Here is a 14,127-nt window from a genome sequence, read left to right on the forward strand (position 1 = left end):
GGGGGGGGGGGGGCAGGAATTCATGAATACAAACATCGGCCGCGAATATAGCCGGGATAGAGAATGTAAATGTATTTATAGTGTCGCGCGTAGGACAATCGAGGACGCAAGAAAGTAACAATTAAAAGTCTCCGCGGACGACGGTATCTCTCGACGAAGAAATAACGCGCCTCCCGTATCTATAACGCGTCTCCCGTATCTATAACGCGTTCGAGATCGTGTGCTGGTCGCGCAAGTGTGCGCTCGCGTTACGAAATTATGCATATACGTTCATCATCAGTGCGCATCGACAGTTATGTAATTCGATAACTGGCGAGCATGAAAATATCGGGTTGCTCCAATTCCCGGAGCAAGATCAAGAGCAAGATCCCGTCAACGACAAAACGGGTGCGCGCACGACGAATGAAACCGAGGAATTCGTGCAACTGCGACGTTCGCGAAATTCGCGAAATTCGCGTAATCGCCGGCTCGTGAACAGTCGCTCGTTATCGCGACTAATCGTCGACGTTATCTACGCTTTTTCATTGTCAATCGGCTGCTGGCAGTGAGCGGGCGATCTTCGCAGCTGCACGTTCCGCGTTCGTTCGCACGCGCCACTCGCTCGAATCCTGCGCAATGATCGGCCACATAACCTCGAACTCTTCCAAAAATGAACGCGACAGGCACAACGGATGCTACGAGAGGCCCGATTATGTAACGAGCAAAAAGGCATTTCGCGAGTCCCTTGCTGGCGCCGAAACGCTGCCGCGACTACTGCGACGCGCTGCGCGGCTCGCCTGGAACGCCATTGTCGTCCTTAATCTACTCCGAAATAGAGACCATGAACGGAGTCAGGTGTTACCGCGAACCCCGGTAATCCCGACTTGACAGTGGTCGTCTGACAAACGGCGGACGTAACGAAACGAGACCCGTTCGAAAGCGTTTCGCGAAAATGGCACTCGCTCTGCTCCAAAATCTCCGTTTTATCTCGCACCTCGCGGATACTAGGAATCCGTCGACACCGGACGAAGAAAAATCAATACACGATAACACAGCAGGGTCTGTTAACAGATTCGGCACTGTAACGTTCGATTAACACGGTTGACCTTGGTAACGGGGTCAACAGGCAGAATTTGGATCGGAGCGAGGCGCACGGACCACCGGTCGCCCGAAATTCGCGAAAACGTGGACGGACGGAGTGATACGCGTGGAAAAATGTTGGTGAATACGCGTTGCATACCTGGCCGCTAACGATTCGAGAGCAGTACGACATTGTCGACGAAGGAAGCCTCCCGCGACGTTCTCAGCAGTGCCGAATTGGGTTTTAAGGCCGAGAGAGGTAGCGCAGGCGCGTGACCGATAGGTGAGAAAAGGAAATTTTTCTCTCGTGGCAGTCCTTCTCAAACCGGCCACTCGAGAACTGACGGAAATTTGGCTTGTCTTCCTCGTGTCAATGCAGAAGAGCCACACGCATGCGCCCCGACGGCCGTTGAACGGTTTTAACGTTCGACGGGAATTTCGTCGGAACGTGGCGATGGCGCCCCCTCGACAAACCGTTCCACGGTAATCGCTGCCAAGTTTGACAGAGCGACGGCTGGTTTGATAGCGGGGCTCTGTAAAACGGCGCAGCGATCGCCGGTTAGTTCTCGGCAGCCTCGGTTAAGACGAGACCTAACCCGTTGATTCCCTGAATAGTCTGAAGGGGGCATCAGACTCGTTGCTTCCTATTGATCTTGCCGCCTCTCGGAGACCACGTGGTTTATTTAAAGGTGTACGTTGGCGGGAACTTTGTACCCGATTTGCACAGGTAGTATTTTACTGTACGGACGTCGGGGGTGTTCGAAATATTATTTCTTGAATTTGAAATATTAGTTTATTATGTTCGGGCAAATTTGTTTATATAGAAATATTATTCCACGCAGCACGTTGTTCATTTTATAAATAGTTGCACGCAGGGGGGTGAAGTGACGCACGTTTTCTTTGAGATAGTGGAATTAATCCGAGAACAACTCCATAGAGTTGCCAGCGAACCCACATTTTTAAATTGTCTACACACGTGTGAATAAACACTATAACATTTTAAAAATATTATATAATATCTTGATTACTAAGATTTTATTTGGAGTCACTCGGAACCCCATAATGTCACTTATGCTTAAAAATAGAAGGTTGCTCTAGTGTTAATAATTAATTCAATAAACGAGAATGTTTAATAAATTTATCCATTCTAGATTCATTTTTTTTTAATTAAATCTTTGGACGACGATAGTATGGCTTGTTTTTGAAGAACAGTTGTTTGAAATACAAGTCCAGTGAATAATCGATTACAGAGAATTATGCATACCTTTTTCAATTACGATCGATACCATCATTGTAATAAATACCATTTTACAGCATTGAACGTTACATAATGTATAAAAGACAGAGGAAGATCACAAATCCGCTGTACGGGCACAGTACTTAAGACAAAACAATATTGCACATGGACAAAATCTGTACTACTCACAAAATCGCTCAACAGCTTCATCGCGTACGAAAGATACTTGAATGAATCCCAAACGCGCCGGTCTGCCGAATCTCCAAAAATGTACGATAACAATTTCTTGAATGGGCAGAAGTTACATCATCTTACGAGAGCGTTACTCGCGATCGAACGATGCGTGCCAGTTATCAGAAACTACGCAGCCGGCTAATAACGCTTAGATTAAGCTTATCTTCGCTGCATGTTCGGAGAAGATCAGATTCTTCTACATCCGAAAAAGCTTAAGCGACGTTTCTCAATGGTACAATCAGATAGAAAATTATTCGTCCGCGGATTACGTGACGGCGTTTCCACCGCGAAACGCACATCCGCGGTTCTAATCTGATCTGCGAAGGTTCGAAAAATGGCCGCTCCTTCGACCTTCCTGACCCATGACCCCGAAACACCGAGCGCGCGCGCGCGCAAGCCGGCTGCGACCGAATAAAAATGAAAGCGGAGTAGCCGGTGGTCGCGGGGGCCGGCCCCGACGAATAAAGTTTGCAAGTCGTCGCCGCGGAATTTTCGAGCTGCCGATCGTTCCGATAACCAGCCGTGCCTTAAGCCGCTTTATCTCGACAACGATACCGTAAAACCGATTACGTCGTGGCTACGTATCGTTCGCGGAGAGGAGGTCTTGTTCGCGACAAACGAGATCCGTTGGCGCGAGCCATCGGCGAACACCGATGATGAAAGTTCGATCGAACAACTGTGATTCAGTCGGCGTTGCGCAACCCGCGGAAGAATGAATTCAGAGCAGACCTTCGAGCAGAACTATTGGAAAAAATAGTTGGAATAGTCAACGAAATTTCCTGGTTTTCGTGAAATTATATTTTAAGATTTATTTCGTGTCGCAGAGATAAGCACAGTTATTTGTGTTGCCGTACCAAAAATTATTGACTGAAACAATATTTTCTTAAAGTCTACTAGAAATAACGATTAGAAATAGTATTTCATGTATCTAAATTGCTATTAATTATTTGAAATTATATTTCTCACTTTTAATATTTATAATATAAATATTAAAATATTTAATACTTTCTTAACAATGTACGTATCTCAAATGATACATTAATACATATCAATTCTCAAAAGAAAAAAACGTTTATCTAACTCAAGTATTATATTTAAGGTTTTCATTGCCAAATATATATTTTAAATATTTATAACAGACTTATAAAATCGCTTAAAAATTTCAACTAGTGTTCCATTTAATATAGAAATAACTATTACTATTTTAAATAAAATCCATAATAAAAAAATAAATACGTATAAATGTAATACGTAACACAGTTGAGAGAAGTGATATTTGTGAACGCCTGTATCTTTTAATTAAAGTATTTTTACCCAGCTCTGATTCGAAGTACGAACGCAAGTATCGAAGCCGGTTCATATCTCTTTTCGAGCGTGTTACGTCTGATTACCTTCGCAGATCGTAAAAATGATCGTCGAAGGCCTGATCGATTCTTGCATCCTTTCGACACATCCTGGTGTTGATTGCGGGTAATATGAATTCTGATTGATTAATACGAATACTGACGCACTTCGATAACGTTCTTCTTAGTCGGTTCGTATAATATCCTGTTCCTGCACGATTTTTCTAATTGCCTAATCTGAACCCGGATTGAATGAAATTAACCTGCTCGAGTTGTTCGCGTATACCTTGTTATGAATAGAACTTCCAATAATACCGTGAACGATTCATTGCTTTATTTCGCGGAAGACTTCGTTCGTTTCGAAATGGCGGAATGCAAATTTTTAAATAGTACGCGGCGTTGTTCATACCGATTCTTGATCGAAAGTTCAGTCTCTTGTGTCTTCCGCCATGGAAAAAAACTGGGGAACGCCAGGCACTGGCGAACGTGTCTCGTTATGTACAAACAAGTGATTAGGGTCGCTTTAGACGAGAGTCGTTTAATTACTCTAATGAAGCGAGGTTAATTGTTTATTTTCCACAGAGATGACCGATGGTGATTTCGTCTAAAATTTTCTTTTATGTAACGCGTTAGTTCGCTTCGTAATTATTTCCAGATCTGTGATCAATTGTGAAAGACATTGTTTGAAATAATTATTTGAAAGAACATATTTAAAAGAATATATCTGAAATAATGATTTGCAACAATGTATTTCAAATAATTATTTTTGAGAACTGCGAAATTCTTAGAAATTATGGTAACATTATTATCAGCTCTAGTAACAAGTTTGCTTTATTTAAAATAAAAAGATAACAGTATAATCAATTACTTGAAATTGCTGCCATTTAAAATGTATCGATAATATTTTTCATTTCAAGCAACAGCAGAATTGAATTATTTCAAATAGTTATTTCTTATCTTCACTTCGAATAAAATTCGCCGAGGATTGATTCAGCGTCACCGAAAGGAACGATGACAAATCGTCTTTCACCTGAATCCCTGGAAAATTACATGCTCGAGTTTCTTAATCAAAGCCCGCGATGCTGAGCTAAGAGACAGGATCGGTGTTTTACAATGTAAAATTTACATTAACGTGTCACCGGGTGAAATAACGTTTACGGCCGAACTGAGTTAATCGACCGTCGTTCGCCTATTATTTCTACCCCATTACGCGATCGGCAAATCGGGCGGATACTTCATTGGCACTGTGCGCTTGTTCCATAGGCGAATCGATTATAAACGATGATCTAAATATCCAACCTGAAAACGGTACAGGTGTCTCGTGTGCTCGCGAAGGGACGTGTAATCATTTTCTGGGAACGCGTGGGACAATGAAGAATTCTGTTCCAGGTACGATGAAGTCAATAATCTGAATCACGTGCACCGTCGATCGTTCTATATCCTTTCTAGAGAAATCATACTTCACTTAAAAATAATCGATGATTACTTTCGCGTTCAACAAATGAATATCATTCTTTTCGTCTATAATAGACGATATTAATCATATCTTTATTATACTCATACAGTTTCAACCCTTAATTTAGAAAGTGGTTCAGAATATTTTTAAATATACGTACTTGCTCAAATCAATTGGTAAAACTATGTTAATTATTATCCAATTAATATTGAACCTATTGGATGAATTAATATAAATGATCTCTAATGTTATCTCTTAAGATTATTCAAATTAAATTGGATAATAATTTAATTATAATAAAAATATTAAAATGTGTTTCACAGCAGTATGGATTCTTTGATCAAGTTTTAAATAACCTATATCCATCATATAATCCATCAACTTTTTTATTCGAGTACATTTCATAATAAAAATCGAAAATTTTATTATTATAGTATAGAGATACCATCATGGAATTGAAAAGAATTACGGTAACAAAAAAAACTCCATCAGATCTGAATAAATCCATACGGAATGCAATCGAGTGAACGTTTTCAGTGCTAAATAATAAACTAGACGTGGAGAATGAGTCTTGAATGGTCGATGGATTAAATTCGTCATATTTCAGATGAAGTTGAGGGTCGAAGGTTACTCTCTAAAACCTTGAGGCTTCGAAATATGACTACTGGTGTTGGAACGCCGGTCTGGATTCCTGTAGACACTTTGTCATCAAACGAATAACCGAGAAGTGAATAACATCGGTTCGCTTGTACGTACATAGGGTTAAGAGGGTATTATACGGGCCAGAGAGAGGGCTCTGCCTGGTCCTTGACATAATTAACTGAAGTTGTAGGTGGACCACGTTTCGACACGACGGCGTTGATCCTGTTTATTGTCTCACGCACGTGTCCTTTCGTGTTCGATCCTGCCGTGATCTATATATTTTAAACGGCGCGATCACGAAAATACTCGAGAAAAGTACATGATACCTCGCAAATAAACAGCCGCAACAGACAAATAACCCTTTGCACTCGAAGCCATTTTTTAATTCTAAATTTAAGATAGTTTCCTGACCTATAATATTTAATATGAATTATTGCATTTTACACGTATGAAATTAAATCTAGTAACCTTTACAACATTTTCTTAAATATAAATAAATTTAATAATGGAAAAATTATTTTCAGGAATCGTTATTGAAGGGTTAAAGCTATTTTAAATAAGAAAACTTCTAGCTAAAATCTTCTGCATTAGACAAAAATTTATTTCGCTTCGAAATAATTCCATTGAATTGAGAACAATGTAATAGTATTTTTTAAATTCTTTCAATGTTTGCTTAATATTTTATTCACTTTTAAATTGCGCAGAATATTTTTTAAATGATACTTTTTCAAACAATACACTTAATATCGTGGATTACTGAATTATGAAGCGAAGATGTATTGTCTATTTGAAAGATAGCGCGGTTCTACGCTGTATTTGGCGAGCCGTTTCCATCAGCAAGTATAATGCTCCTACTGTTTTCTCGGTTTTCCTTCTACAGTTCCCTGTCATCGAAATAACAGGTAGGCCGTATCATTCCCCAACGATTAATGGATAGGAAGAATTCCCAACGTCCGAAGGACTTTCGCTGAATGGCCAGTTACTTGCAATAGAAAATTGCGAAATACGCGGTTTCAAGGGTGGGAATAAGCTTCGTTCCTTGCCACAAATGGAAGTGGGTGTCAACGACGATCGAAAAAGGATGTATTGAGTAATTACGGACGTTAATTTTAGACGATTAAAATTCAGGGAATAGTTGGCTATTTATCCAGCGACACTACGGCTTCGCAGCGTATCTCTTTAATGTTGCCGACTTCTTTCTCCGAAAACCTAACCTGCAATATTTGCATCGCGGAGACAAAAAAATTTTTTAAATAAATATAACATAGAATATAGAATAAAATAAAAGAAAAATCTTTTACGTACTTTAAAATAATTATATTTTACACTTCAGTTTAGTAAAGCAAATAAAATAAAGTATTGAGAAATATAGCATAAATATTTTCTGTATTTTTCAAATGAAATACTGTTTGATATATTACCTACAATATTTTATTTTTAAAAGTGCGTTCTTTCAATATATCACATATCTTATTTTTAAGAACACATATAGAATTGTATAAAATTCTGTAAATTATGGTAGAGGACGCAGACGTAGAGCAGAATGATAAATAATTGAACGAAAAGGCAATTATAAAGTCAAGGATCCAGCATAATCCGTATCATTCTTCCTGCAATTAACAAAAGAAATAAGCATCGATTTCTATTCGTGTGGGAGTGCGGCGGTCGCGTTTAATTAGCTCGCGCAGCGTCCTTCGACAATCAAAGGAAACGCAACGATTAAAAAAGTAGAAACGGAAGCTGCCCGGCCATTATGACTCGCTCGTTTCGTGGTACCGGAAGCGAAGTGGAGCCTTCGAATTGAATTTCTGAACGTTGTTGATCTTCGCAGCGAAAAAGTGTGTTGCTGCGATTCTCACGGTTTCGTCCTGCGTCGACGAGAGTGTAGAACTTTCCTGCGGAGGACAAACGAGTTTCAACTTATCTGCCGAAGGTCTGGGTTAGGTCTCGCCGAGAGGGCGGCCTTGCCGATTTGACAATGTCGATACAATGCGATCAATCGGGTTACCGAAACGAGGACACATTTTAAAATCTGGCGCCAGCGAGCGTTGCATCACCAGACGGGGTCTCGTTCCGGCTTTGCATGTAGTCTGAGGCGCGCGGCGCGCGCAGCTTCCATTCCGCTACAATAGTTCGGAAATACTAATCCTAATCGACCCGTCCTGTCGGATCTATTGTTCGGCTGAATCGAGCTATTCAAAAGATTTTGAGTTATGATCGTAGATCGCATTGTTCCCTCGGTATTGCGCTAACCAAATAATCTGGCTGCCTTTCTTTTTACTTTCAGACTGCTCTGAGATTTTGCTACAGTGTGACAGCGAATACTAAACATCGATTGGTACAATAATATTTAAAAAAATCCATTTAAAGTACAACTGTATGTATTGCTAGTTTTTAAACTGTTTAATATTAACACAATGAATGATTATTTCATAGTTCTACCGAATGACTTGTGTTTTTTAAAATGCTACAAGGGATGGTTCACTAAATTAGTTATGCACTGTAAATAATTAAGAAGTTATATAATATATAAAACAATACTTAATATAGAAATTTATTGTGAACAATTTTTTAAAAATATTTATTTGTCCAGTAACTTAATCCCTCTTCATCTTTAAAACATTTAAGTGATTTGATCCAATTAAAAAATTCATTCTTATTAATATAGATTTTCATAAACTGAATTTCCTTAATTAAAAATATTTTTGTTGCAATATAATCTTCTAAAAGAATCGAAAGTATCGAAGAACACTTTTTAATTTCGTTTCACTTATTAAATTCAAATGTACAATCTAGATAATGCATTTTCATTATATAATTCAGCACTGGGTGAAAAAGAATCGGTAGTTTTTTACTCGCGCTTCTATGAACAGGCTGGAAGAAAATAATTGGTCCTAAGGCGCAGCTATTACGGAGTCTAGACACCGTCTGTTACCTATAATTTTATGGCTGCCGTCATACAAATTTTTCACAGGCATAACTGTCCCCGCTTCGGTAAGCGACAGGGACAGCAATTTTCGAAGTATGGTAACCCACTCTCCTTTCAAACGTCATTTCGCTTCATTGCTTCGAAATTTTTTGCGATACGCCGACCGTTACCCGCGGCTGTTTTGTTACATTTGTAGCCCGCAGCATCGCTGATCGCGAACGGTAATTAAAAGCACGAAAAATCGGGAGCAATAATACCAATTTACCTATATCCGCAGCACCACTATCTCGCAATTTACGTAATAACAGTTTCCTGTATAAAGTACTCCTTCGAATATAATATAGAATATTAATTCAGTTCAAATTAACAAGTTAGAAATATTATTCCATATTCGTTATATATTTCAATACCATTAATAATCAATATTTCCTTAATATTTTACGCTAATTCAGGAATGAATTGCGCAATTTTATGCATTTATGGAATCTGCATATTTTAAAATATTGCAATCTAGTTAGAATAGTAATTTTTAACAGCATCTTTACATTATCGTTGTACTAAAAAATATGTTTCTTGATAAAATCAATTTTTGTCTTTGTTCTAGCCTCCACAAAATAATTTCTGAAAATAAGATTTTGCTTGGAAAGCTTCAGTATAGTAATAAACATTGTCAGATTGCTGCAAATAAAATGAATTTATCCCTTTTTAATTAAAATTGCTTTTGTATTTTATTTGATGCAATTGTAATCCCAAGAACTCCAACAATAAATTCTTGCATGTCTTTTTAAATTGTTAACAAGACTCCTTCATCTCGCCTCGTTCAATCAAAGCGCGTTTATTAATCAATTTTAATTAGCTCAAATTGAACAATTGCCGGTAACAGGTGCTCTCGCGCGTTCAATTTGGATCTAGGCAGCGCTTAAATTTCCGTTGGAAAATCAACCTAGAAACGTTGACAGGCGGGGGTGGAACACAGCAAACCGCCGCGGGGCAAACTTTACTTTCGCTTCGGTAGCCGACGGCGCTGTTAGGCCAGTTTCGTGTTATAACGGGACAAAGAGAATCGACGTGTACACGCGTCTAACGTGTCAACGTTCCCTCGCGAAACTGTGTCTTGGCCCAAGAAATTAACGACCATTTAAGCAACACTAATTTTAGCGCGCCCAGGAGTGATAAACAACTTTCCGCGCCAGCGACGTGGATTATTTTTATGTAATCTGGAAAGCTACTCTAGGAAATTGCCACCACCGGCACGTTCCAGTCGAGAACGCCGGCCCTAAACTATTCCAGCCACCTCTGTTGTTTCCGATCTTATTTCTGTCAACCCTGCTTCGTTCTTATACGAATGTTTCCTTAAAACTGTTTCCATTATAATGTCTCTCTCAATATTGTCTCCGACGAAATGTTTCTCTACGACTATTTTCATTAAATTATTCCTATTAATCATGCTCCTTCGAAATTGTTCTTGTGTTGAAATTGTGTTTATAAAAATGTTCGTCTAATGTTGTTTCTGTAAACATATTTCTATAAAATTGCTTTTATGAAAATGCCCCACGAATACTGCTCCTATAAATATGATTCTCTGTAATTGTTTCTAGAAAAAATGTTTCCCTAAAATTGTTTATATTAAAAAGTTTCTTCAAGATTGATTTTATGATAATATACTCCTAAAATTATTTTTATGAGAATATTCTCCTGAATTTTGTTTTTACGAAAATTTTTCTTTAAAATTGTTTCTACAAAAATTGTTTCTATAGAAATAGTAGAATCCTTTTTACGGAAATGTTTCTCCAATACTGCTTCTATTAAAATATTTCAGTACGCTGTCTCTATTAACAAGTTACTCCGAAACAATTTCCACTTCAATTTGTTAAAGAATATTTCTATCAGAATGTTCCCCTGATATTATTTTTATCAGAAAATTTCCCAAAACTATTTCCATAAAAATGTTTCTCCTATCATTGTTCCTACGTGTACGATATACGATCGAAAAGTACGAGAACAATGCCTCGCCAAATTGCGGTGCAAGCTAGAAATCAGCAGATTGTGTTCCACCGATGCAATACGGCCGAGGGAGTTGCATTTTCCGACACAGACAAGAAGGAACCGTGGCTACTGCGATACGTGAAAAAAATGCGACGGATGAAATTTCACCGTGAGGAACATATTAGCCGAAAGATACCGAAGAGCAAACACTTTCAATGCCGACAACAGAAGCAAGATCACCGTATCATCTCGGCTGAATAAACTCATTGCGAGATGACGGTGCAGATTGTGCGGTTTGCCCACCGCGGTGGTCGCCTGCTCGATTTTTATTATTTCGAAGAACGGAGATGTAAAGCGAATCTGAAATTATTCCAAGAATTGGCATACACCGTTCGGAGTAGACTAGACGCGACTGTTGCTGTCTATTGGTTGAGACACCTGGATCACATGCTGTTGCTCCGCGAAGCATGCAGTCTGACCGTGGTGATAGTTGATGCATGACGATCAAGTGTACCGCACTGGATCAGGGAAATGCAGATCGTAACCTAATGATCTATTTGATCCAACGCTCGTGCTTCGTTCTCTCGTTGACGCAGGTATTTTTATCGAAATGTTACTGTAAAAAGAGAGACAAATTACCTTAGAAAATTTAATTAAATCTTATTGGAAAAATGAAAACTATCTGGACCAGTCAGAATCATTTTATCATAAATTTAAATCATAATGAGCTTTTAATAGAAATTCCAGTTTTATTAGATTTTTAGTTTAAATTCTCTAATTAGATTTGTATTAAAAATCTAATAAAACTAAATTTTCTATTTAAAAATCCATTAGTAGATTAACGCAGCTTTATTATTAGATTAGTTGATTTTAAATGGGAGTAATTATAAATTTAATTCCATAATATTAAATTTCGATTCGGTTGCATACATGCAATATTAATCATTTACTTCTGATAACTTTCTGAATTTTATAGCAATGATAATTAATGCAGCTGTGGTTTAAAATAAAATAAATAATAAAACGCAAATATCGAATATTCTAAAAGTTGATAAAAGTTCTCGTTGTTTGTGAAGATTAAATGTTTCCAGAAGGTCCACGCTTTAGACCGTTTCTTGCAAGTATACGACAGAGTCCATTAAACTTTTTTTCCAAAACGGTAGTCGAAGCAACTTAAGGAACAATGGTCCCCATAAATAAGTTCAACATTCTTCCCGTAAAGTGCTCACAAATATCCACGCAATTCGTTACCCGCTTTCACCAATTTCCCGCAGCCATTGTTTCTCCGGTGACTCCTCCGCCCTGTGAAATAATCGATACGCTACTTGTATATAGTATATGCCTCATGAATTATGCAAATGCACGAATCTTGCTGTGTACCGTTTCCAGTGGACCGTTTGATTAATTACCCCCCGCGGGTATAAATTATTCCATTAAAACCTCCGTGTACTTAATTATTTTAGTTTTATTCTTTGCTCCCTGATAAGGTTCGGGATTCAGCGGCGGAGTTTCTATAATGGATTTATATATACCACACTATGCAATATATGTATACTATATATACAAATAAAATTGCATTAAATTGCCACAGCAGTTTATATATAGTTTATACAAATTTTAATAACTGTAAATTCCTTATTTCTAATTTGAAAACTATTCATCAGATAATATTTTCTATATTTCACCCTTTTCACAATCTACTAAGAGCACCGTAGCCATGATAGAAATCGTAGCGCGGCAAATTAAATGCTATAAATTGCTGAGAACACGGCGAAAAATCACAGAAAATCCGCGAGTGGTAAAATGTAAATTGAAATGAAGCCGCGCATTGTTTCGTCAGGCTCCGCTTCGGGGCGGAGACCCGGGATGGCGTGGAAAAGCAGGGAGCCGGATTCCTAGACGATCGGTCCGCGAAGAGACACGCGTGACTTACTATGGAATGATTCACAACACACCGTTTGCACTAGACTTTGGACAAGTTTACGGATAAGGCCGGCGAACTCGCCGGGTGTCTCTCAGCTGATACATTGATTTGTAAGCGGCTTGTAGCCAGCCGCTGCCTACCTACGTGCTGGTTGCGCGTAAGTTCGCAATACTGGTCCGGGATAGAGCGCGGCGAGTTTGCAATACAGGTTGCGTTGCCGGGTCAACACGTGTTTTAACAGTTTGCGAAACGATCTGTACGAGTTTCGCTTGCACTTCCTCGAGCTTCAGAATCGCCGCTAATTGACACCCTTGGCCTTCACCCCTTTGGACAGCCAGTGTCGTTTAGGTTTCGCGCGAACCTCGATTTTCGTGTCGCGATCTTTCGTTGCAATTTTAACGACGTTGTTTGTGACAACTGGTTTGCCGACGAGTCGATGCTATCAGGTGGAAAATATGAGGGTTCACAGCGCATTCGCATAATTGGAACAGAATATAATGTAGAATGTGAATTGGAACATCAGGATTTATCTTGTCTTGTTATTTTTCGTTTAGGAATTGCGAACTGTTGTGAACAATTTGATTTTATATATAAAAATCTAATATTGCATAATTTTGTATGGATTGTTAACCCTTTGCACTGTGATTTCTTTTGTAGTTACATCGATGAGCAATTTCTTTGTCACTAATAAATACTTAGAAGAAAGAGAATAGTTTTATATTTCACATGATGTCCTTTTTTCTTATTCAATTTTATTTCGAATTAAAAGAACTGTATATTATTTATTTTCAGTAGGTTATGTTCGAAGTCTTTATAACGAGACTGATATATTGTTACAGTGTGAACGGTTAATTTGACAGGAAATACATATCATCCAATGATTGCCTTATCACCTACCAGAGAACTTAAATTCAAATTAAATTAGATAACAGAATCTTATGAGAATCTCTGAGAAATGCCCAGCGAGAAGCATTTACTCTATATCTTCGACTTATGACGTGTAATCAGCCCCTATCCGACAGCACCACCAGTTACATGACGCTCTCTATAAAGACCTAATTATGCGTAACCAAGCGAATCTGACACGGTAGAGGAAGTTGAATGAAACCGACGTTCCCATAGCAGTCAATGGAATGCGAATTAGCAGAACGGTCGCGCGCCGCGTGTAACAAGTGGCAAAAACAAGCCACGCGGACCCACCCATTCGAGCGAGTTCCTCTTAAAAAAGACGTTAGCATAAGGGTGGCGACTCCGCCAGGAAGGAACTAAGCGCGGTTACGCGTCGGCCGGTTGCTTATATAACAATCGTTGTGTTCC

General features: G+C 38.7%; 1 protein-coding gene across 1 annotated transcript in view; it reads right to left on the reverse strand.

Moving 5' to 3' along the window:
* LOC144468868 (putative aconitate hydratase, mitochondrial) overlaps positions 1–1,409 on the reverse strand; it is a 10,358-nt gene extending 8,949 nt beyond the window's left edge. The window contains exon 1 of the mRNA XM_078178650.1: positions 1,220–1,409. Within this exon, the coding sequence (XP_078034776.1) occupies positions 1,220–1,252 (33 nt within the window). The 5' untranslated portion in view covers positions 1,253–1,409. The remainder of the gene's footprint in view (positions 1–1,219) is intronic.
* Positions 1,410–14,127: the final 12,718 nt, after the last annotated feature.

The sequence above is a fragment of the Augochlora pura genome, chromosome 4 (assembly GCF_028453695.1).
Source record: "Augochlora pura isolate Apur16 chromosome 4, APUR_v2.2.1, whole genome shotgun sequence".
In the NCBI taxonomy this organism is placed as follows: domain Eukaryota; kingdom Metazoa; phylum Arthropoda; class Insecta; order Hymenoptera; family Halictidae; genus Augochlora; species Augochlora pura.